We start from the raw sequence: 24244 nt of genomic DNA, 5'->3' as shown, positions 1-24244 counted from the left end.
AGAGACCAAAATTCCATTTTCTGAGGAAAGGTTTTGTCTGTGATTGTAAAAAGTGAGTACTTTTCCTGTTGTTGTTGTTTCTTTCTCATTGTTTCATTGTTAGCTATGTAAGAATTATGTTTGTTGAATCAGGTAAAATGCATATGAAGTTTTATATATATATATATAAAAATAATTTTTTACACCTACTGGGCAATCAGCAAATAAAACACCTGTACGTGGAAAAACTGTTAAAACAAAAGAAACCCCAATTAAATTTTAGTCAATAACCCCAGCTGTATCTAAAAAAAAAAAAATATATGTCCAGAGGACTGGGCGGAGTTTTACTGCGGAATGTAGACTGATGACGTCATGTTGGTTGCTAAGTGCGTATTTTTCACAGAGCTTTGCTTATCCTGGCAGAACCAGTTCTCGATGGCCTAAGGTGTTCCACCAACCTCATAATAAAAGATTGCCGACTTTTGTGTTTATATTCGGACACAATATAATAAATGTTTAGATTTCTATACATTTCTGCAGATTCTGGTTATATTTGAAAGTGATGTATTCACTTATACACGCGCTATCTTTCCGGTAGCTAAGAAAATGGCGTACCAGTTTAAATGGCTAACGGAGAGATATGGAGACTAATAGATTTATACATAAATATCCTACACTATTCTGTTGGTGTTACTGAAATATAAGGTCGCCTTTCTGTCCAAACAGCATCCAGAGATGAGGTGAAACTCCACCAGTCTCCATGGAGCCGTTCAGTCCCCAATAAATCAGCTACGGTTGGTGCTGCTGGGCAGAACAGGTTCAGGTAAAAGTGCCACTGGAAACACCATCTTGGGTAAAAAATGCTTCACATCTCAACTGAGCATGGACTCAGTGACAAACCAATGCCAGAAGGAATCTGGAGTGGTTCAGGGGCGGAGCCTGGTGCTGACTGACACTCCTGGCTGGTTTGACACCTCCCTCCAGCAAAGTAAGGTAACAGAAGTGCCAAGATATCTGACCATGTGTTCACCTGGACCACATGCATTTCTGCTCATCATACCAATCGCTCGCTTCACAGCGGAGCAGCAGAAGACTTTAGATATGACTGAGGCAGTTTTCGAGGAGAACATCAGTGACCACACAATCATCATATTTACCCATGAAGATGAGCTGAAAGGAAAGACAATTGAGCAGTTTATATCCGAACAGGGCCAAAGAATCCAGGATGTCATTAAACGATTCGGTGGCCGTTTCTTGGCTTTCAACAACAAGAACTCGGAGAACCGGGACCAGGTGGAACGGCTCCTGAAGAAGCTGGATGAGATGCTGGAACAGAACAACTATGGTCACTTCACCAACCAGAAAACAGAGGTTGTAGAGAAAGCACTGGCAATATTGGAACAGAAAAAGCAAGAAAAACTAAATGCATCAATTCAGGAGACCAAGCAGGAAGTAAAACAAATGGTTGAACGTCGCAAGGCTGACATCATGAAAACCTTGGAGGTAGAGTCAAATCCAGGGTGAAATCCGGCCCGCAGCCGACTCCCCCCCTTGACGGGAGAGGAAGTCCGCCACGACCATCTGCGACCCCAGCAGGGCTCTACAGTGCGCACATTTCACTCGCATTTGCGAGCAAATTTTTCGGCATGCGAACGACGAAAAAAAAATGCGCATTCGTGCGGGGGCTTCTTGCGGCCGACAATTTAGGAAAGCACTGAGCACAGACGCGCCGAGTTTAACATTCTAAAATGTATCAAACGTTAAACTGCAAAGTATGTAAATCCAGCGCTCGATAGCCTACCTCATATTTTTTACACTAGAGACAAGAAAATTACATCAATGTGTTCATGAGAGCCTTGTAGTGCTCAATGTGAAGGAATTTTGTAAATATCTCCTTCCGTTTTCTTGTAAATCCCCATTGTTTGGAGGGAGCACTCTGAGGAAATCCTGCACTTTCTCTCTGTGTCTCTGCTCACAGCGCGCAGGTGGGGGAGGGGATGCTCGCTCTCACACACACACACACACACACACACAGGAGGGAGGGAGGGAGGGAGGGGCTGCTCCCTCTCAGAGAGACACAGGCTTGTAGCATCAGGGCAAGTCACACATTCACACAGTTCAGTGCAGCTCCTGCAATAGCAACTGCTACGCACAATGCATCACTCTCACAATTTCCCCTTTTTACTAATTGATATGCTAATTTTCCCCACATGAGTGGCTAGGGGCCCCTTCCCCTTTTCTTGAAATAAAACCCTGATGAGTCTAGGTTTAACTTCCAGATCGGATGTCAGAACAAATGTAGTAAAGCAACCAGGATGTTTTTCTTGGGATCATCCCCTTGTTTGCATCTTTCCCTTTCCTGTTTGAAAGATGCATTTAACTATTAAGTGTATAGTGGTCAGAGTTTGGTTGGATACAGGGAAAGGTGTCAAATGTAAAAAAAACAGCATCGTGAAACAGCCAGGAAAGGGTTTATCCCTTGTAATTGTCAATATAACTAATGGGGTATTGGGTATAAATAATCTTCCCATAGATTAAAATCACTATATGCTTTTACTACCTTAAACATGAATAGGCAGTCAAAACAACAGTTGACCTACTTTCCGGACTTAGGATTTTTCAGAAAATATGCAAAAATAGTACCATATACAAATGCTTAGTTTATATTGAAGGAGTTGGATAATCAAATTGGCTTAAAAGTTTGATAAAAGGTGTCTGTTGATAGGGTTAAAGGTTCATTCCAGTCATCATGTGCCCACATGGCCAACTAATGGCCTGAAGTAGGGCATACCAAATGGTAATTTTGTCCGGAAGCCATATTTGGGACCCTCCTGTACCCCCACCAAAGCTCTGAGTGCCCTGAAACTATCCAAGTACACAGTAGAGTTCCCAAATATGATGTTAAATCAGTTGAAACCCCATCAACATAAAAACTTTCCAAGATATGGACCCCCAAAATGTCAAAAAAATTGTGTCATTAAAAAAAAATCCACTTTTAAGGGATATCTCTAAAGTTAGTAAACCTGTGCTAGTTTTAGGTGCAGAATCTGATAGTCAGGGCCAGAATACATAGATATAGCAATTTACAGGTCTATATCCCCCTTAGAACAAAAAATATGGGCCTCCAAAAATGCTTGCAAATTAAGTGCGCAATTCTCGGACCCCAAAAGTGGGCGTGGCACCCAAACTTTGAAGGGCCGTAACTCAAAAAACGTTCGAGCTAGGAAGCTAAAATTTTGGATTCTTTCATTTGACATCATAAGGCACTAAGAAAATAAAAATAAGGCAAATTGAAGAGGTGTCACTGGGGAGGTTTTGGGCATTTGTGTGAATTGACATGGAATGACCCCTTTCCAAAACAAGGCAGACAGGTGACTGGAATGGTCACTAACAATACATAATGATAAACAACAATGCGCAATATTATTATCAATCTTATCTGTGAATGACACAGTTTTGTTAACATATGTTGCCGCCGTATACCTCTTCTTCCATTCAAAAGGCTGAAAACGGATATGAGTTCCCCTGCAAGTGACGTAATGTGAAAAAGGCTAATTGTTCAAGGTGGTTATGGCCTGTGGGAAAAAACTGTTTTTGAGTCTGTTGGTCCTTGCTTTGATGCACCTGTAACACCTGCCTGAGGGCAGCAAGTCAAAGAACTCAGAGCCAGGGTGGGAGCTGTCCTTGATGATGTTGTTAGCTCTGCTGAGCTCTGCTCTCTGTTGAGCTACTGTTTGTTCATTCATTCAGTTGTTCGTTATTCATTTGTTCATTCATTCATTCATTCATTCATTCTCAATTGAATTTTGTGTTTGTGTTGTGTCTAAGGTTTGCGCTGCAATAAACCTTTAAAATGAAAACCTACTTGTGCTTGTGCCCCCATTTTTTTCCCTGTGCTCCTAAAATTTTTAACTTAGGAGCACGTGTGCTCCTGAAAAAAAAAAGTTAGTGTAGAGCCCTGGCCCCCAGCCTGTGGACCACCTTGAAGTGAAAGGGTTGGAGTGCCAGATACCAACGGGTGATCCGCGGGTTGGCATCCTTCATGCGGTGGAGCCACTGGAGGGGCGCATGGTCCGAACAGAGGGTGAAAGGGCATCCCAGCAGGCAGTAACGGAGGGTGAGGACCGCCCACTTGATGGCCAGGCACTCCCTCTCTATGGTGCTGTAGCGCCCCTCACGCACTGACAGCTTTTGACTTATGTACAGCACTGGGCGATCCTCCCCCTCCACCTCCTGGGACAAAACAGCCCCCAGCCCTCTGTCCGGCGCGTCCGTCTGCAATATAAAAGAAAGAGAAAAGTCAGGGGACTGTAACAGTGGCCCTCCACACAGTGCAGCCTTTACCTCAGAAAAAGCCCGCTGGCATTGCTCCATCCACTGGACCGGATCTGGTGCCCCCTTTTTAGTGAGATCAGTCAGCGGGCTGGTGACGTCCAAATAATTAGGTATAAACCTACGATAACAGCCAGCCAGCCCCAGGAACTGTCTCACCCCCTTTTTGGTCTTGGGCTTCGGGCAGGCCGCAATTGCTGCAGTCTTGTTAATTTGGGGACGCACATGCCCATTGCTCAAGTGGAAGCCCAGATACCGTACTTCCACCCGCCCAATCGCACACTTCTTCGGGTTGGCTGTGAGACCCGCCCGCCTCAGCAACCTAAGGACGGCCCTCAGGTGTTGTAAGTGCCGCGGCCAGTCATTACTATAAATAATGATGTCGTCAAGGTATGTGGCAGCATAGGTGGTGTGGGGGCGGAGGACCCTATCCATCAGCCGCTGAAACGTAGCGGGCACCCCAAACAGCCCAAAAGGAAATGTGACAAACTGGTGTAAGCCGAACGGTGTGGAAAAAGCCGTTTTTTCTCGGGATAATGGAGTCAAGGGGATCTGCCAATAACCCTTTGTCAAATCCAGTGTCAAGTAAAAGCGAGCCATGCCTAGCCGATTGAGCAACTCATCAATACGAGGCATTGGGTACGCGTCGAATTTAGACACTGCGTTGACTTTTCTATAGTCTACACAGAACCAGACCGACCCGTCGGCCTTGGGTACCAAGACCACCGGGCTGCTCCAGTTGCTGTGGGACTCCTCGATGATGCCCATTTCGAGCATGGCCTTGAGTTCTTCCCGAACCACTTTTTCCTTGTGTTCGGGTAGCCTGTAAGGGCAGCTACGCACTACCACCCCCAGGGTGTCTCAATGTGGTGCTCTATGAGGTTGGTGCAGCCGGGCAGGGGCGAAAACACATCCAAAAATTATGTCTGCAACTGGGCAACCTCCGCGAGTTGTGTCGGGGACAGGTGGTCTCCACAGGGGACCGGAGAGGTACACGCGATGCTAATGCTCCCTTTTGAACCTCCGACCCCAGCTCTGCCTTCTCCGGAACCACCGACACCAATGCCACGGGGACCTCCCCGTTCCAGAGTTTGAGTAGATTGAGGCGGTAAATCTGTAGTGCCCCACCCCTGTCCATTTGCCTCACCTCATAGTCGACGTCCCCGACTCGCCGTGTGACCTCAAAGGGTCCTTGCCACTTGGCGATTAATTTGGAGCTCGATGTGGGCAACAGTACGAGTACTTTATCTCCCGGTGTGAACTCCCTAAGGTGTGTACCCTTGTCGTACAGGCGGGTTTGCTGTTCTTGGGCCTGCCGCAAATTCTCCTGGGTTAGGTGCGTGAGTGTGTGGAGTTTTGCGTGCAGGTCAATAACGTATTGAATTTCATTTTTACTTGGTGAAGGTCCCTCCTCCCAATTTTCTCGCAGCACGTATAAAATGCCACGTGGCTTACGCCCATATAACAATTAGAACGGGGAGAACCCCGTGGAGGCTTGTGGGACCTCTCGCACTGCAAACAACAAGGGTTCGAGCCATTTATCCCAATTACGTGCGTCCTCACTTACGAATTTCTTAATTATATTTTTGAGGGTGCAATTGAATCGTTCGACTAAACTGTCCGTTTGTAGGTGATAAACGCTGGTGCGGATCGGCTTAATACCTAATAACCCATAAAGTTCATTCAGTGTTCATGACATAAACGAGGTGCCTTGATCAGTCAGAATCTCTTTCGGGATTCCAGCTCTGGAGATAACGCAGAAGAATGCTTCCGCAATACTGCGTACTGATATATTGCGAAGAAGCACTGCTTCCGGGTATCGCGTTGCATAGTCCACCAGAACTAATATAAAGCGGTACCCTCGTGTTGACCGATCTAATGGCCCGACGAGATCCATCCCAATTCTTTCGAACGGGGTCTCGATTAATGGTAGAGGGCGCAAAGGCGCTTTTGGAATGGCCGCTGGATTTACTAACTGGCATTCGTGGCACGCTGTACACCACCTACGGACATCGCCGTGAATCCCTGGCCAATAGAACCGGGCCATTATTCAGGCTAGTGTTTTATCCTGCCCTAAGTGTCCAGCCATGGGATTAAAGTGAGCCGCCTGGAATACCCATTCCCGGTGGCTTTTTGGAATCAAGAGCTGCGTGATTTGTTCTTTAGTTTGAGTGTCCTGCGTCACTCGGTATAATCTATCCTTCATAATAGAAAAATAGGGGAAGGACAGGGTGGCGTTTGGCTGGAGCATTTGACCATCGATTACTCTCACTTGGTCAAACACATGCTGCAGAGTCTCGTCTCGCGACTGCTCTAACAGGAAATCCGCGAGGGATTCCCCGAGAGAGGGAGGAGGAGCCGGCGGCTCCTCAGTCTGACGCGGAGATGACATAGACGGCTCTGTGACAGCTGCTCCCACCAATGCGACACCCGGACCTCCCCTTGCTGAAATACGGCAGGACCCACTCTTTACTAAATGACTCATTAATTCCCCGAATCCCGGCCAATCAGTCTCCAAAATTATCGAGTGGGAGAGGCGAGGATTAACCGCCACCTTTACTCTAAATTTTTCCCCTCTGAAAAAAATGTGGACCGACACTAAAGGGTAGCTGTGAACATCCCCGTGCACATACAACACCTTCACCCCCTGTGCTCCCCCCAATGCCTCGTCTTGCACCAGGCTTCGGTGGATTGAGGTCGGATTACAGCCAGAGTCCACCAAAGCCTGATATGTATCCCCTTGGATACTCACCGTTATGCGATACGCTCCGGCCCGATCGAGGGCGGCTCCTGGCGCGTCAGGGATCCGAACCACTGCGCCCACTTCCATCACTGAGCACTGCTGTTGGAGGTGGCCCGGCTCCCCGCAGCGCCAGCAAACCGGCCCGGGCTTTCTCTCTGCACCGGTACTCTGGGGCTCACTCACCTAAGGGGGAGGAGAGACAGACACGGAAGTGGGAAACAGGAGGACACCACGGGTGCAGCGGACCGGCTGTGAGGGAGCCAGCCCCCGCCTCCGCGGTGGGGGAACAGGGCGAGGACGAGACACAGAAGGGGAGGGGGAGAGAGAGAGAGAGGAGAGAAGCAAAGAGGGGATCTGTGATCCTGCCGCGGGAACAGCCGCTAAATGATCCTCCGCCAACTCGATGGCCTGATCCAGCGATGCCGGGTGATGGCACTGGACCCACTCCGCCATTCCTTTGGGAAGTGGCGTGATGAACTGCTCCAGTGCCACCAGGTCGACGATTCCCTCGGTGTCGTGGTTGTCAGCCCTCAGCCACCGCCTGCAGGCGTTTCGGAGGTGCTGGCCAAACGCGAACGGGCGGCTGACCTCCTCTAGGCGCAGAGCACGGAAGCACTGACGATGTTGTTCGGGGGTGCGCCCCACACGCTGGAGGACGGCCCAGCGCAGGTCCGCGTAGACCAGCCGGCTGTCGGCGGGGAGCTGTAGCGCAGCCAGCTGCGCCTCGCCCGTTAGCAGGGGGAGGAGGCGCGCCGCATGCTGTTCCACCAGCCACCCCGAGGCTTCTGCTGCTTGTTCAAATAGCATGAGGAAGGCCTTGGGGTCGTCGTGCGGGCCCATCTTCATTGGGGTGAGGTGGAGTGGGCCCGCAGCGGTGGAGATGGTGGACCCTGCCGACGCGAGGAGGTGCCGGAACGCCTGACGATCTTCCTGTTGCGCCAGCACCAGGGCCTCGAGCCGTTGTTCTTGCTCCTTTCGGAGGGCAAGCAGCGCCTGGTGCTGGCTCTGTTGGGCCATGGTGAGGGCGTGGATCAGGTCTGCGAAGGGGAAGGACTCCATGGGGCTGTTCTCTTCTGTGCTCGGTCCCGGGTTTCAGCACCACTGTAGATGTCAGAGCGGGTGGGTGGAGCACAGAAAGACAGCAGGCCAGAAATGAGTTCCAAAAACTCTTTTTTATTTGTACTTTTCAGTACGAACATATACTTTCCCAGCCACACACATACACACAAGTCATCTGGTGCGGGAGACAGCTCCCTTCCTCTGCCCTCTCTCTCCTTATATAGGGCGTGGTTGCTGGGAAGACACACAAACACAGGTTAATTCACATCAGGTGTAGTGATTCTGCCACTTACAGTACCTTCCCTGACTCCGCCCTCCGGTCACAGACCGATGCTTGACCACGCCCCCACTGCCACACCTGCACTGCTCGAACCAGAGCTTGCAGCTAGCACGTTAGAAGCACCTACAAAAAGAACTATTTTAAAGGATATGGGACATGAAACATAAATGCACGCTATATCAGTTTCTTTCCATTAAAAATATGAATTAATTGCATCAACAAATACAAAATCATCTATAAAATTCAGCAAAATCATTATATTCGTGATGATTATATGGCATTTCTGCTCGACTTCCGATATGCATTTTCTACAACCGGAAGAGCCGCTGTCACGTGATCATACGTCACAAAAACTTTCGGGCACAGCACAAGCGGGTAGATGAATGGAGAAGTGAATGACAAGAAAATTGTTTTTATAGTCTTTAACGTACATTGAACATCATGGTGTATTGTGCTGCTTATGGTTGCAATAATTCCAATGGGAAATGCCCTGGAGTAAGTTTTTTTGCATTCCCCAAGGACCCGAAGCTGAGGAAAGTGTGGGCTCACCTGCGCATGTGCAGTAGTGATGTGTCGGTCGCGAACGATCCGGTTCAAAGAGCCAGCTCTTTGAGGTGAACGACGGGAGCCGGCTCTTCGGTGGGAGCCGAGTTGGGGAGCCGAATTAGTTTTTTGTCCTTAGGTGCCTCAGAGAGAGAGAGAGAGAGAGAGAGAGAGAGAGACTTTCACAAAAAAGTTGCTGTCCGATTGCGTCTTTGTGTTGTCTATTACCATTCAAAGGAAAAAAAGTAGCATGGTGTACGCCTACTTTTTTTGGTTGGGGGGGTTGATGTCATTCACAGCTGCGAAAATACGAAAATTGGTGTAATGCTTAAAGCTGTGGAGAACAGGGGAGAGGAGTCTAATATTTTATTTAATATTTTATTTAATAAAATATTTTGTTGCACATTGTTCCGTGTTTGTTAAAATAATTTCCAACTTTGCTTCATAGTTTCTTAGGCCTGATTTATACTTCATAATTTATTTTGTGGCATTTTGTTCAAGGTCGAGTGTGAAATAAAGCCATAAAGGATAAACAGTTGATGTCTTCTGTGTATTTTATATTGGTAATATAACACAGTTTTGCATTATGTTTGTGAGAAAATAATTTATTAATTGGTAAGTAAGTTTTATTTCTATAGCTAGAACATTGTTACACTGCTATACTTTACAAAGCTTTACAATGGCTACAAAAACTAAAAAGTAAAATGGAAAACATCCTATTGATAAAATATAAATAATAATGTAATTAATTAACTAGTTAACTGCAGCAATTAAATCAAAAATAAAATCTCAGGAGCCGTTTGGGAGCCGAAAGAGCCGGCTCCTTATAGTAAGAAGAGCCAAAAGAGCCGGCTCCCGAAAAAGAGCCGAAATTCCCATCACTAATGCGCAATAGGCTTCGCGCATGCGCAGTAGGCTTAGTAGGACAAATCCAAGAGGTAGGATAACTTTACAGAACACCTGTTGAAAAAACTTTGCACCTACTGTTTCCCACAAACTGTGTTCGGACCATTTCACTGAGGATTCTTTCAACATTAATACTCAGGTACTAAGCGATATTAATTGCCAAGCCAAATTTAAGAGGCTACTTAAAGATGGAGCCGTTCCCAACGTCCCAATTCAGGAACAAGACGGCGGAGTGAAACCAGAAGTGCTACGGCCACCACGAGGTGCATTCGCTAAGCGTCTGAAAGCCGAGGTAAGGATTAGTATTATAATTTTGGTGTATCAATTATTGATTATCATAATTCTGACTCGTTTCGCCATTTTGAATGTTTTCATCTCGGACTCTGGAAGCATTGTATCTCAATCAATCTCGAAAAATATCAGCAAAAAAAAAAAAAAACTAGCTTGCAACGGACTTTAGCTAGATCTATGATGAACTTTCAATGTATGATACAAAAATAATACTTCTTTCAACAGATCATTAGCCTTTGAGCAGAATTGTTTTTAACTTACCAGGAAGTGTTATCGAGCCGACCGCTTTCAGTTTCATGGGGACTGAATGAACTCTCACTCTCAGAATCATCTGACCCGTCAGAGTAAAGACAAGATCCATGTTCATGTGAATTAACAGCTATCGGTTCGAATTGATAGGGTCTAACTTCACATCTCTGTGAAACATCGGGAATATCACTGTCGATGGTGTCCATTTCGGTAACCTGTTTACATTAGATTCCCAAGTGCTGGCTCCTTGGAAAGTTTTTGTAATGTCATGGGTCACATGACCACCTAGCTCATTAACGAATCCTTGTTTTACGCTGATGAATAAAAAAAACTTGAATAATGTGATGATTTTCACATTTTTGACGCCCTGCAGTGATTTAGATGGCATTTCTTATGCCCTTTATACATAATTATGGCCAGAAAAAAATCCACGTCCCATATCCTTTAATGCGTGCAACAGCAAAGGTAGCTCTATTGGTGAATGACCATTGTTCCATTCAGTAACACAGAAGTCAAAGCATATATCTGTCTGATAATGTAAGTTTGGAAAAGTCAGTAATGTTGCCGTCCTCCAGTCCAGAAGTGTAAAACAGGCACAGAAAATAAATCTAAAATATTCTCAGTAACTACTGCATTGTGAAGCATAACCAAATTGCAAGATATTAACAAAGCTTGTATCTGTTTTTCGACTTGAGAGCAAAATAGACCAATAAATTGATCAGTAATTTTCCAATAACAAGCTACCAGTTTTACATATCATCACATCGGAGTCCATTTCCTCATTAAATCCACATATTCGTCCAATATAATCCCAATTAAATCCATTCCACTTCCAGTTTGTAACACTACAAAATGCGGAAAAGTTCAAGGGGGTGAATATTTATGCAAGACACTGCATGGTAAAACCGCAATTTGGATGTGAATATGGTAATAGTAATGAATTGTTCATTTGTTTTGTAAGTGAAATATATTCAATCTGGCTCATTTGACATCGGACTAAGTGTATTGTGGCCTGTTACCCCTGAGTTTCACACCGCTGCTCTAATCTGTGTGATGGAATCAGGTCGTATCAGATGCTTGTAGTGTGCAGGAAAAATAAGAAATATGTTATTGATCGTATTGAATATATTGACTGATAGCAATAAAATTAAGAGAAATTTTAAAAACACAAAACAACTTTTTTAAAGACATGTTTCAGCATATCTCATGCCGTCTTCAGTTTAATAAGGAATGACGAGTCTTACATCACATGACAATATATACACCATGAACCAATCAACCAACTACAACACCAATTAAAAAATTAAGATAAAGCATAGGATTCCTCAGGAAACTGAAGATGGCATAGGATATGCCGAAACATGTCTTTAAAAAGTTTTGTGTTTGTTAAATTTTATTACAATCATAATCTCTTCTATTATTCATTTTTGCATCTACTAATCATAGTCGGTGTAGGGCTTGCATTCTTTGCCATCTAGTACAAAGCAATTCTGTCCTTGGGCTTTTCAATGATGCAATAATTTCAAAACATTTTACTGCAAACAAAAAAATCAATATAGTAAGTAGAACTGTAATTCTACATATTTCTATGTTAATACACATTCCTTGTATGTACACATTCCATTAATCAGATTTATAAGTTTGCATGCAACAAAGTACGTATGGGGTTAGTAGACTATTGTAAGGAATTACAATACATCTTTCATAAATACAATAAATTTTGGATTTTTCCAAATAGTGTCTCATGTATTTTTATTCATATATCTTTGTTTTGATTTAATACATTTCTTATCTTACCACCTAGCAGAAAAAAAAAAAGATTCTGTTATTCTAGAGTTTGTAGAATTTGTCAATGATGCTTCTCATTTCCTGCTTAAACACATATATTATTTACCAGCTGGGAGGTCCGTATCGTGAAATACCGTGACCGAGGTCTTGAAAATACTGACCGAGGCCTCTGGGCCGAGGTCAGTATTTTCAAGGCCGAGATCACGGTATTTCACGATACGGACCAACCTTAAGCTGGTAAATAATATATTTATATTTTTCTTTCCCAAATTTTAACAGAAAACTGAAAGCACCCGAAAGGGAAACCATATTTAGAACAGGGGTGATTGCTCTAAGACAACAAGGGAGGCTCAGCCTCCTCTAAAAATGACGAACATCGTGTAGGATGAATTGTGCTAGGCTTATGTTACTGTATAGCCGACCTTATAACATTGCTATTTCAGATCCAGAATCATAGAAATATATGTGCTCAACCCAACTACAGTGCAAAATCATTCCGTTATAACTTTCCCCAGTTCGTCTAATGTGTGCGTGAGTTTTTCCCCCTTGTGACAGCGCGATGCAGCCCGGCCTCAGTGGACTTCAATGGCATTTGGGAGCTATGAGCTTTTCAATCGCAAAATGCAAGACGATTATTGGACAAATACTGCGAAAACGCACGCCCCACGGACTTCCAGCCTCAGTGGACTTCAATGGCATTTGGGAGCTATGCGCTTTTCAATCTCAAAATGCAAGACGGTTATTGGACAAATACTGCGAAAATGCCCGCCCACAGACTCCCAGCCTCACAGTGGGAGGGACATGGCAAAGCTTTCCGCGAGGAGACTGGTGAATGGTGAAAGCAGCCGGATATTTTCTTTGATTGACAGCTCATTTCAAATATAGACAGGCAGCGGTGAATTTCAGTTCAGTCCCATGCGGATTCGCAAGTGCTGTGGTGTATTGTAAGAGATCAGCTTACATTTCGATTTCATTCATTACATACGGTTTCTACCAGCTTTTTTGGTTTGTATATATTTTCATTGTAAATAAAATGTAAATAGAGTGTTGTCAAGTTTGCTATCTTAGTTCCAGAAATTTTGTTTATTTGAGTGACTGAACTTGAGGGGGCTAGTCAGCTAGCAAGAAAGCTGCGCACAGATGCCAAGCATTGCTGATTTAATTTTGGCGAAGCCATTTGCCAGTCTTCCTTTCGAGGAAAAAATTAAAATTAAAGAGCAGGGTAGACCAATGCCTCAAATTGACTTGGTGAAAAAGGTAGGGAATAATACTCGTTCCTTTCAGCTCTCCTGGTACGAGAAAGTGAATTGGCGAACAGCAAGTGACCCACATCAACAACAGTAAATAGGCTACTTTAGTAATATGTCATGGATGGACCAAAAATATAGAATCTATTTAAAATGTTTATGCTGAGTATATTATATTGGAATATATATTTTTCTGGATATGAATTAAACACAGCTACAATTTGGAAAACATTTTTAAACAAAAACACAGCCGAGAACATTTCACACTACAGACCTGGATTAAAAGTGAAGGGTTATCAAAATTGTCAATAAAACATTTCTCAGTCAAAATAAGTAAAATATAGGGAAAGTGTCATGGAATGAAATGTGTGGCACCCAGCTCTATGTTTGGCTCCCCAAGGTCAGTGCTTGTGCCTATTCCAGAACACTCTGCTGTTACTGCTGAGGTTCCTGACAAAGAGCTGCTTTCAATAATGATCAATTTTTAAACAACATGCCACAATTTTAAAATATAAAATGTTAAAATATACCCCCCCAACACCACCATCATGTATATTGGACAGTAGGCTAATGGGCCAAAAGAACCTGTTATTTCACAGTTTGTGACCCTGCCAACAATCAGCCAGATCAGAGGCAAGAGTATGGGCAAAATTGATGTGGTTTTCTTTTTTATTTTAAAATCTGGAAATATTGTAACCGACCAGCCTCCCCTGTTTGAAAGACTCCCAGCAGCCACTGATTTAGAACAAACCTGCTACAAGCTTGTCAAAAACCTGTTTGACAAGCTATGTCAGCTCGGAATTTTCCAAAAATAAAAAAACTTGATCTAGGCCACACAAAACCAGGCGCTTTCATCATAGTAAATAATATGTATTTATTTTATTTTTAAATATATATATATATATATATATATATATATATATATATATATATATATATATATATATATATATACACACACACACACAGTATATATAGATATAGATATATAGATATATATCAGAAACCTGTTTGACAAGCTACAGGAGCTCGGAATTTTCCAAAAAGAAAACTTGATCTAGATCACTTCCCTGATCTAGGCGACAAAACATGCCAAGAATGTGAGCATAACCATCTTTTCAAAGAAATCACTCTTCACCTGGAAGGAAAATGTTTTTTATTAATCTGAATCAGAGTCAAGAAAGTTGAAGCACCTTCTCTTGGTTGCACAGCTAGAAGAAGTATCGCTTGTGCTAGGACCAGCAAAATTGAAATGGAACGTGCATCCTTCAAACTTCCCAATGTTGGCACCAGAAAACAAACCAGAAGCTGTAGTACTTGCAGATTCTTGACAATAGTTAGCACTTGCGGAGGACTGAACCAGTAGACTTTGTTGTGTGTTTGATCTGGAGAGCACCTTTGACATGTTCCTTTGATGACCAGCAGAAGCAGATTTATAGGCATCTAGACTTTTCAGGTTTTTGTGCCCGCTGAGTTGGGCCACATAATTCTCTGCAATCTCAGCGTCTATCAGATGGGAGATACAGGTTTTCCTGACGGGATGGTTGCTTGCATTGCCTGGTAATACCAGCTTTAGTATTGATTTTACTATATATACACAGTGGTGCTTGAAAGTTTATGAACCCTTTAGAATTTTCTATATTTCTGCATAAATAGGACCTAAAACATCATCAGATTTTCACACAAGTCCTAAAAGTAGATAAAGAGAACCCAGTTAAACAAATGAGACTAAAATATTATACTTGGTCATTTTATTTACTGAGGAAAATGACCCAGTGTTACATATCTGTGAGTGGCAAAAGTATGTGAACCTCTAGGATTAGCAGTGAATTTGAAGGTGAAATTAGAGTCAGGTGTTTTCAATCAATGGGATGACAATCAGGTGTGAGTGGGCACCCTGTTTTATTTAAAGAACAGGGATCTGTCAAAGTCTGATCTTCCCAGCACATGTTTGTGGAAGTGTATCATGGCACAAACAAAGGAGATTTCTGAGGACCTCAGAAAAAGTGTTGTTGATGCTCATCAGGCTAGAAAAGGTTACAAAACCATCTCTAAAGAGTCTGGACTCCACCAATCCACAGTCAGACAGATTGTGTACAAATGTAGGAAATTCAAGACCATTGTTACCCTCCCCAGGAGTGGTCGACCAACAAAGATCACTCCAAGAGCAAGGCGTGTAATAGTCGGCGAGGTCACAAAGGACCCCAGGGTAACTTCTAAGCAATTGAAGGCCTCTCTCACATTGGCTAATGCTAATGTTCATGAGTCCACCATCAGGAGAACACTGAACAACAATGGTGTGCATGGCAGGGTTGCAAGGAGAAAGCCACTGCTCTCCAAAAAGAACATTGCTGCTCGTCTGCAGTTTGCTAAAGATCACGTGGACAAGCCAGAAGGCTATTGGAAAAATGTTTTGTGGGCGGATGAGACCAAAATAGAACTTTTTGGTTTAAATGAGAAGCGTTATGTTCGGAGAAAGGAAAACACTGCATTCCAGCATAAGAACCTTATCCCATCTGTGAAACATGGTGGTGGTAGTATCATGGTTTGGGCCTGTTTTGCTGCATCTGGGCCAGGACAGCTTACCATCATTGATGGAACAATGAATTCTGAATTAGACCAGTGAATTCTAAAGGAAAATGTCAGGACATCTGTCCATGAACTGAATCTCAAGAGAAGGTGGGTCATGCAGTAAGACAATGGCCCTAAGCGCACAAGTTGTTCTACCAAAGAACGGTTAAATAAAAATGAAGCTAATGTTTTGGAATGGCCAAGTCAAAGTCCTGACCTTAATCCAATCAAAATGTTGTGGAAGGACCTGAAGCGAGCAGTTCATGTGAGGAAACCCACCAACATCCCAGAGTTGAAGCTGTTCTGTACGGAGGAACGGGCTAAAATTCCTCCAAGCCGGTGCGCAGGACTGATCAACAGTTACCAGAAATGTTTAGTTGCAGTTATTGCTGCACAAGGGGGTCACACCAGATACTGAAAGCAAAGGTTCACATACTTTTGCCACTCACAGATATGTAATATTGGATCATTTTCCTCAATAAATAAATTACCAAGTATAATATTTTTGTCTCAGTTGTTTAACTGGGTTCTCTTTATCTACTTTTAGGACTTGTGTGAAAATCTGATGATGTTTGAGGTCATATTTATGCAGACATATAGAAAATTCTAAAGGGTTCACAAACTTTCAAGCACCACTGTAGGTGCAAATGTGAACATTGTGATGATTCCAATCTTGTGATGACATTGGAATTTGGCAGTTGTCGAAAAGTGGTCGATACTGTTGGAAATATGGCTTTTGACGGTTCTATCGAGCGATTAAAATGCATCACACAGCATGAAGACTACATTGCTCTGAGTAATTGGGCAGTTTTATGAAACTAACATGAAACCTAGGCTTTCGTTTCCATTTTACATTCAGTGGTATTGATGAGGCTCTTTACAAAGCACTACCTAGTTTTGTTGTATAATGAATAATAAATAGGCTAGCCTGAATATTTATTTATTATACAATCTCTACAAGAATAGGTCTTAATATTCTTACTTGCTACAAAGGTCCACAGAAAGGACAGTAAGCAGGGGCAGATCCAGGAAAGTGGGAAATGGAGGGCGTCAACCTAGTCAGGCTGGGGGTCTGGGGACTGGCAGAGGCCCCTGGAAGCTCTGCAGAGTTGAGCTGAGCAGGTGTGCTGTACCAGCGCTCTCCTTTTGGCCCCAATGGCTTTACACATTGCAGTATCATTATTATTTAGCTAAGGAATGAAATTGAGAAGAAGGCAAAGAGAGAGAGAGAGAGACCAAAATTCCATTTTCTGAGGAAAGGTTTTGTCTGTGATTGTAAAAAGTGAGTACTTTTCCTGTTGTTGTTTCTTTCTCATTGTTTCATTGTTAGCTCTGTAAGAATTATGTTTGTTGAATCAGGTAAAATGCATATGAAGTTTTATATATATATATATATATATATATATATATATATATATATATATATATATATATATATATATATATAATTTTTTTTACACGTACTGGGAAATCAGCAAATAAAACACTTGTACATGGAAAAACTATTAAAATAAAAGAAACCCCAATTAAATTTTCGTCAATAACCCTAGCTGTATCTTAAAAAATATATGTCCAGAGGACTGGGCGGAGTTTTACTGCAGAATGTAGATTGATGACGTCATGTTGGTTGCTAAGTGCGTGTTTTTCACAGACCTTTGCTTATCCTGGCAGAACCAGTTCTCGATGGCCTAAGGCGTTCCGCCAACCTCATAATAAAAGATTGCCGACTTTTGCGTTTATATTCGGACACAATCTAATAAATGTTTAGATTTCTATACATTTCCGCAGATTATGGTTATATCTGAAAGTGATGTATTCACTTATACAAACGCTCTCTTTCCAGTAGCTAAGAAAATGGCGTACCAAGTTTTCAATAGCTACCAATGACCCTAACCCATAAGTACATCATCGCTTGTTTACCTCAGTGCATTATGGGCGATACCTGGGGTCAGCTCCGCCATATTGTTTACTTTCGCCTTTGTTAAACACTGCACTGTTCTGTCTAACCAGTTTTAACCACACCTAAAGTGAATTGCTGTGTGCCTTACTGTATCTCCACAACAAAGAGAACACCTCATTTGAGCTTTTATCAGCTGCCAGTCGAGAAGAAAGAAATGGACAATTGAAATGGACAAGTGTTTGTAGCTTACATTTCTCTGGTGGGAAAAAGACGTACTTAAACTGTGACTCAGCAATATAGTTCCATGGTCTGCAGAACGGCCTTTGGTTATAGAAGATTATAACAATCGATAGTTCATCGTCCGAAACTAGTGATATTCCAAAGCCTGTAAAACAAAGAAGCGTTCTTGGGCCTTTGCCTCTCAACATACTGAAGCACTCGGCAGCTGAACGAGCCTGTCGGACCGATAAAACTCCCAAACCACCAAGGGTTCTCTTTCGGGTATGTATAATGTTCAGTGTACCTCACTAGCGGCATTTATTGAAGAAAATACACTTTTACTGAACATGACACGGCAGATCAGCGGGTTTCTGGTTTATTTTTTTCAGAATGTTTCCTGATATCAAGTTTTATTTAACTAACTCATTTAAAAATGTTTTGATACTGTTCATCTGGGCCCGGGATCACGAAGCAATCTTAGACTTAAGTCAACAGTTGATTTTTCATAATAGTTTCCCGAACTGCATCTGTAACTTTCATTGTGCTGGATCAAGATTAAGTACAAGGCTAAGATTCCATTCGAACAAAGCTTCTTAGAAAATGGTAAGGAATAACTGAAGATTAAAAGAAACAATTTTAGACTTAAGTCTCAGATTGCTTCATGATCCAATATACGTCCTGAGAAATAAGACATTCTGAGATTTGATGTCGTTGTCCAGTATGGTAGTCTCGGTCTAGACTCTTACCTTCTCACCAAGCTTGATTTGGATTCCGATTTTCCTGCTATAAACCCTCGACATTTTATCCACCTGTTTAAATCACCAATTTCATTCTCTTCCACGACAGAGCACGGCAAAATCGCTCCTCTCACGTCACTCTCATGTAAAATTAATCTGACATCCGTCAAATTGCTCAACTACCGACCCCGGTTATCCCCCACAATGCATTGCGGTAAACAAGTGATGACATAGTTATACGTAAGGGCTATACAGCGCCATAGCTGAGGAGATTATCCGAGAAATGGGATTTCCCACATATTAGAGTATCTGTTCCGTGTTCCTACTATATATCTACACCGGGACAAAAAATACCACCCAGATTTTTATACTGAATGTAGTTGGCATTTTATGATGATGATTTAGTTCAAATGAAGCAGAAGCAGACTACGATGTTTTTCACAGCCAGTATGCACCATATAAAGATGAACCACTCACAAAGAGCAAGACCAAGACAACAATATGGATGAACAAGCTGATATTGATGGTCTTAGTCAAACAGTATTAGAAGCATATTATGAAGGAACAGGAGCAGTTGAGGCTTGGTTAGTTTTAAACTACATTATTTGGATAAACAAATTATTTGAAGGAAAGGAAAAGCAAAACATAAATTGTATGTCGTGTGCAGCGGCATTTGTATGACTGACAGTCTGATCTCTAGTGTGGTGATATGACAGAGCGATACCTTTTTCATTCAAATTATAGCCGGCTGTTTGCTGAAAATCTCATCTCATCTCATTATCTCTAGCCGCTTTATCCTTCTACAGGGTCGCAGGCAAGCTGGAGCCTATCCCAGCTGACTACGGGCGAAAGGCGGGGTACACCCTGGACAAGACGCCAGGTCATCACAGGGCTGACACATAGACACAGACAACCATTCACACTCACACCTAAGGTCAATTTAGAGTCACCAGTTAACCTAACCTGCATGTCTTTCGACTGTGGGGGAAACCGGAGCACCCGCAGGAAACCCACGCGGACACGGGGAGAACATGCAAACTCCGCACAGAAAGGCCTTCGCCGGCCACGGGGCTCGAACCCGGACCTTCTTGCTGTGAGGCGACAGCGCTAACCACTACACCACCGTGCCGCCCTTGCTGAAAATGTTATGAATATAATTTTTATTTTATATATAGGTGCAAGTGTGAACATTGTGATGCTTCCAATCTTGTGAGGACATTGGAATTTGGCTGCTGTCGAGAAGTGGTTGATGCTGTTGGAAATATGGCTTTTGACGGTTCTATCAAGCGAATAAAATGCATCACACAGCATGAAGACGACAATTCTCTTAGTAATTGGGCAGTTTTATGAAACTAACATGAAGCCTAGGCTTTCATTTCCATTTTACCTTTTGTAGTATTAATGAGGCTCTTTATGAAGCCTGACCTAGTTTTGTTGCATAATGAATAATAAATAGGCTAGCCTGACTGTTTATTTATTATTCCATCTCTACAAGAATAGGTCTTAATATTCTTACTTGCTACAAATTTGGTCCACAGAAAGGACAATAAGAATAATAAAATCATGTGACACAGATTGTTCGATTGCTATTGACAGAAAATATAACATTTTAGGATATAAACTTACTTGGTTTTTTTGGAGTTCACTGGTGATTTCTGATGGCTTTATCATGACAGAGTCTCTGGTTGGTATGGACTCTTTTCACAGGATGGCATGTAGTTTATTTTCACCAACCATTAAGGCAGAATACCTTCTTTCATAACAGCTGTCTTCAAAATGTGCTGAACATAGCACAGTATATTTGCTCAGAAGTTCATGAAAGTCCGGTAGATGCCGCTGCACAAACATGACCCGGTTTTGTCTCAGAGCTGGATTGGATGGGAACTGATGCATCCATGTACCGGGGTAAAATTTATGTTCATATAACTCACATTATTTGGTGCTCTGATGACACAATATCGACCTCCTCTTTGTTTGGGTTTACTGTCTGCCGTAGTGAAATGTGATAGTAAGTTTGTAATCAGCGTGACGTCTTAGCAGTGCTGTATGATGCATTTTGGCTGCGACTTAAAAACAGACAGTATTTTAGTAAACCCATGAAGATTCTTTGCCTCGTAAAAACATCAGTTTTTATGACTAATGTCTTAAACTTTGCAGTTGTACGTTTGAAAAAAAATCACTTCATATGCAGTTTAAATGGCTAACGGAGAGATACAGAGACTAATAGATGAGTGTGTGTGTGTGTGTGTGTGTGTGTGTATGTATATATATATATATATATATATATATATATATATATATATATATAAATTATGTGTGTGTGTGTGTGCTATTCTGGTGGTGTTGCTGAAATATAAGGTCGCCTTTCTGTCCAAACAGCATCCAGAGATGAGTCAAAACTCCACCAGTCTCCATGGAGCCGTTCAGTCCCCAATAAATCAGCTACGGTTGGTGCTGCTGGGCAGAACAGGTTCAGGTAAAAGTGCCACTGGAAACACCATCTTGGGTAAAAAATGCTTCCCGTCTAAACTGAGCATGAGCTCAGTGACAAACCAATGCCAGAAGGAATCTGGAGTGGTTCAGCGGCGGAGCCTGACACTGATTGACACTCCTGGCTGGTTTGACACCTCCCTCCAGCAAAGTAAGGTAACAGAAGAAGTGCTAAGATGTCTGGCCATGTGTTCACCTGGACCACATGCATTTCTGCTCATCATACCAATCGCTCGCTTCACAGAGGAGCAGCAGAAGACTTTAGATATGATTGAGGCAGTTTTCAAGGAGAAAATCAGTGACCACACGATCATCATATTTACCCGTGAAGACGACCTGGAAGGAGAGACAATTGAGCAGTTTATATCCGAACAGGACCAAAGAATCCAGGATGTCATTAAACGATTCGGTGGCCGTTTCTTGGCTTTCAACAACAAGAACCCAGAGAACCAGGACCAGGTGGAACGGCTCCTGAAGAAGCTGGATGAGATGCTGGAACATAACAACTATGGTCACTTCACCAACCAGGAAACAAAGGTTGTGGAGAAAGCACTGGCAATATTGGAACAGAAAATGCAAGAAAAACTAAATGAATCAATTCAGAAGGCCAAGCAGGAAGTAAAACAGATGGCTGAACATCGCAAGGCTGAGATCATGAAAGCCTTGGAGAAAGACAAGGAGGAGATAGAAAGACGCAGGCGTCAAATCCAGGGTGAAATCTGCCATTTAACAGCAGAAATTCACAAAAACCATGAAAAATCTTACGGAGAGCTGCAGTTGCTGCAGGAATCTCTAATGACTGCAGAAAAAAGCCTCAGAGAGCTGGAGAAAGAGATGGAATTAAAGATAAAAGAAAGTGAAAAAAAGAAAAGGGACGTGGAAAAATGGAGCAAGGAAGAAGAGCAGAGAAGAGAACAAGAAGAGAGAGAAAAAGCTTCAAATGAAGATGAAAGCAGATGGTATTACAATGAAAAATATTTCACTGTTCTGAAGTACCTCGTCATTTTTTTGGGAGGCGCTGGAGCTCTAGCAGTATTGGGACCTGCACTTTTTTCCACCACTGTGGGACCGACGGCAGAGTTAACTACACTGCTCGGACCACAGTCTGCAGCTACCATGTTAGAAGCACTTACAAAACGAGCAGTTCAGGTGCCTGACCGTTGTTCCATTCAGTAACACAAAAATCAAAGCATATATCTGTCTGATCATGTAAGTTTGGAAAAGTCAGTAATGTTGCCGTCCTCCAGTCCAGGAGTGTAAAACAGGCACAGAAAATAAATCTAAAATATTCTCAGTAACTACTAGGGTTGCCACCTGTGTCTGACAAAAATCCTGGACATTTCAACCATCCAATCGACCTTTTTGCTTGTAAGCAACGGCACCCTTCACACATCTAACCCAAGACAAAAATCGCCCTTCTACACTGAAATTGTATTGCTCTAATTAGTAAAAATGACGCTTTTGCTAGTTATTTGTTTAGTTAATTGCTTTACATAATATAGCAGGTCTTCATTATTTTGGTTTATTTCCAACACTTTTTGGTTGTGGACACCTGGGGGCAGTAGTGGGCACAGGTAAAAGGGGAATACATAATTAAATTGTTTGTTTGCTTATGTGGAATAAAAATAAATAATCTATTTTTTCATTGTATCTGAGAATACCTGAATGTAAGGTGTAGTGTCAAACAGCTTACCTGATTGCTTAGAGTGTGGTGTGTGCTTTGCTTGTGCTTGCCTGTGCCTCTGCTGCGCTTGGCTAAACAAATACATAGGAGGACATATAACTGGGCACATACAGTACATACAGGAGTAGGCAGATAAGACTATTTGGATTTCATTTAATTCACCAAAACCTTACCTAATCTTCCATTTATATTTGGTGTTTTTCTTTGCTGCTGCTATGAGTCCTGGCTGATTTTCAATGAATGTCTTGAACTCAGTACAGGACAACTGAAAGTTTAGCCTGACTTGAAGCTCAGCCTTCACCATTGCAACAGAGAGTCTGTTTCTTTTATCAGTCCAAGCATCCTCCATTGCCCCTTTTCCACCAAAGCAGTTTCAGGGCTGGTTCGGGGCCAGTGCTTAGTTTGGAACCGGGTTTTCTGTTTCCACTGACAAAGAACTGGCTCTGGGGCCAGAAAAACCGGTTCCAGGCTAGCACCAACTCTCTGCTGGGCCAGAGGAAAGAACCGCTTATGTCAGCGGGGGGTGGAGTTGTTAAGACCAACAACAATAACAAGACCGCGAAAGATCGCTATTTTTAAGCGACGAGAAGCAGCAGCTGTACAAATGCGAAGTCATCCATTATTATTATTATTATTATTGTTGTTGTTGCTGCTGCTTCTTCCATGTTTTTGCTTTGATATTCGCGCCAAGGTTTATGCAAACGTAGCGCCGTAACTGACGTATACAGCGACGTAAGTGACGTATACAGCGACGTAATGACGTATTCAGCGACGTAATGACGTGGCTCCGCCTAGCACGGCGAACTCAGAAAAGCAAACTGGTTCTCAGCTGGCTCGCAAGTTGAAATACACATTTTGCCCATTATGTACAAAAAACCGGGACATTCAGTGTCCCGGATTTTTATTTTTTTTTTCCGGGACAGACCATGAAAATCCGGGACAATCAGGAAAAACCGGGACAGGTGGCAACACTAGTAACTACTGCCTTGTGAAGCAAAACCAAACTGCAAGATATTAACAAAGCTTGTATCTGTTTTTCGACTCGAGAGCAAAATAGACCAATAAATTGATCAGTAATTTTCCAATAACAAGCTACCAGTTTTACATATCATCATATCAGAGTCCATTTCCTCATTAAATCCACATATTCGTCCAATATAATCCCAATTAAATCCATTCCAGTTTGTAACACTAAAAATGCGGAAAAGTCAAGGGGGTGAATATTT

General features: G+C 42.7%; 1 protein-coding gene across 1 annotated transcript; it reads left to right on the top strand.

The window, feature by feature from the left end:
• The first annotated feature begins 585 nt into the window (after nucleotides 1-585).
• LOC132871310 (GTPase IMAP family member 8-like) lies at nucleotides 586-22510 on the top strand. The gene is made up of 3 exons (XM_060905425.1): nucleotides 586-590; nucleotides 735-1350; nucleotides 21224-22510. The coding sequence occupies exons 1-3, from the start codon at nucleotides 586-588 to the stop codon at nucleotides 22508-22510; spliced, it is 1908 nt and encodes a 635-aa protein (XP_060761408.1).
• The last annotated feature ends 1734 nt before the right edge of the window (nucleotides 22511-24244 follow it).

Source organism: Neoarius graeffei, chromosome 23 (assembly GCF_027579695.1).
Source record: "Neoarius graeffei isolate fNeoGra1 chromosome 23, fNeoGra1.pri, whole genome shotgun sequence".
In the NCBI taxonomy this organism is placed as follows: Eukaryota; Metazoa; Chordata; class Actinopteri; order Siluriformes; family Ariidae; genus Neoarius; species Neoarius graeffei.
The sequence above is the reverse complement of the archived record's forward strand: the minus strand, read 5'-3'. Positions and strand labels throughout refer to the sequence as shown.

Bases quoted from the DNA above. Each gene is read 5' to 3' on its own strand.
- LOC132871310 (XM_060905425.1), top strand. The intron at 1,351-21,223 runs GTTGTAGAGAAA...CTGTCCAAACAG, and splicing joins TCACCAACCAGAAAACAGAG to CATCCAGAGATGAGTCAAAA.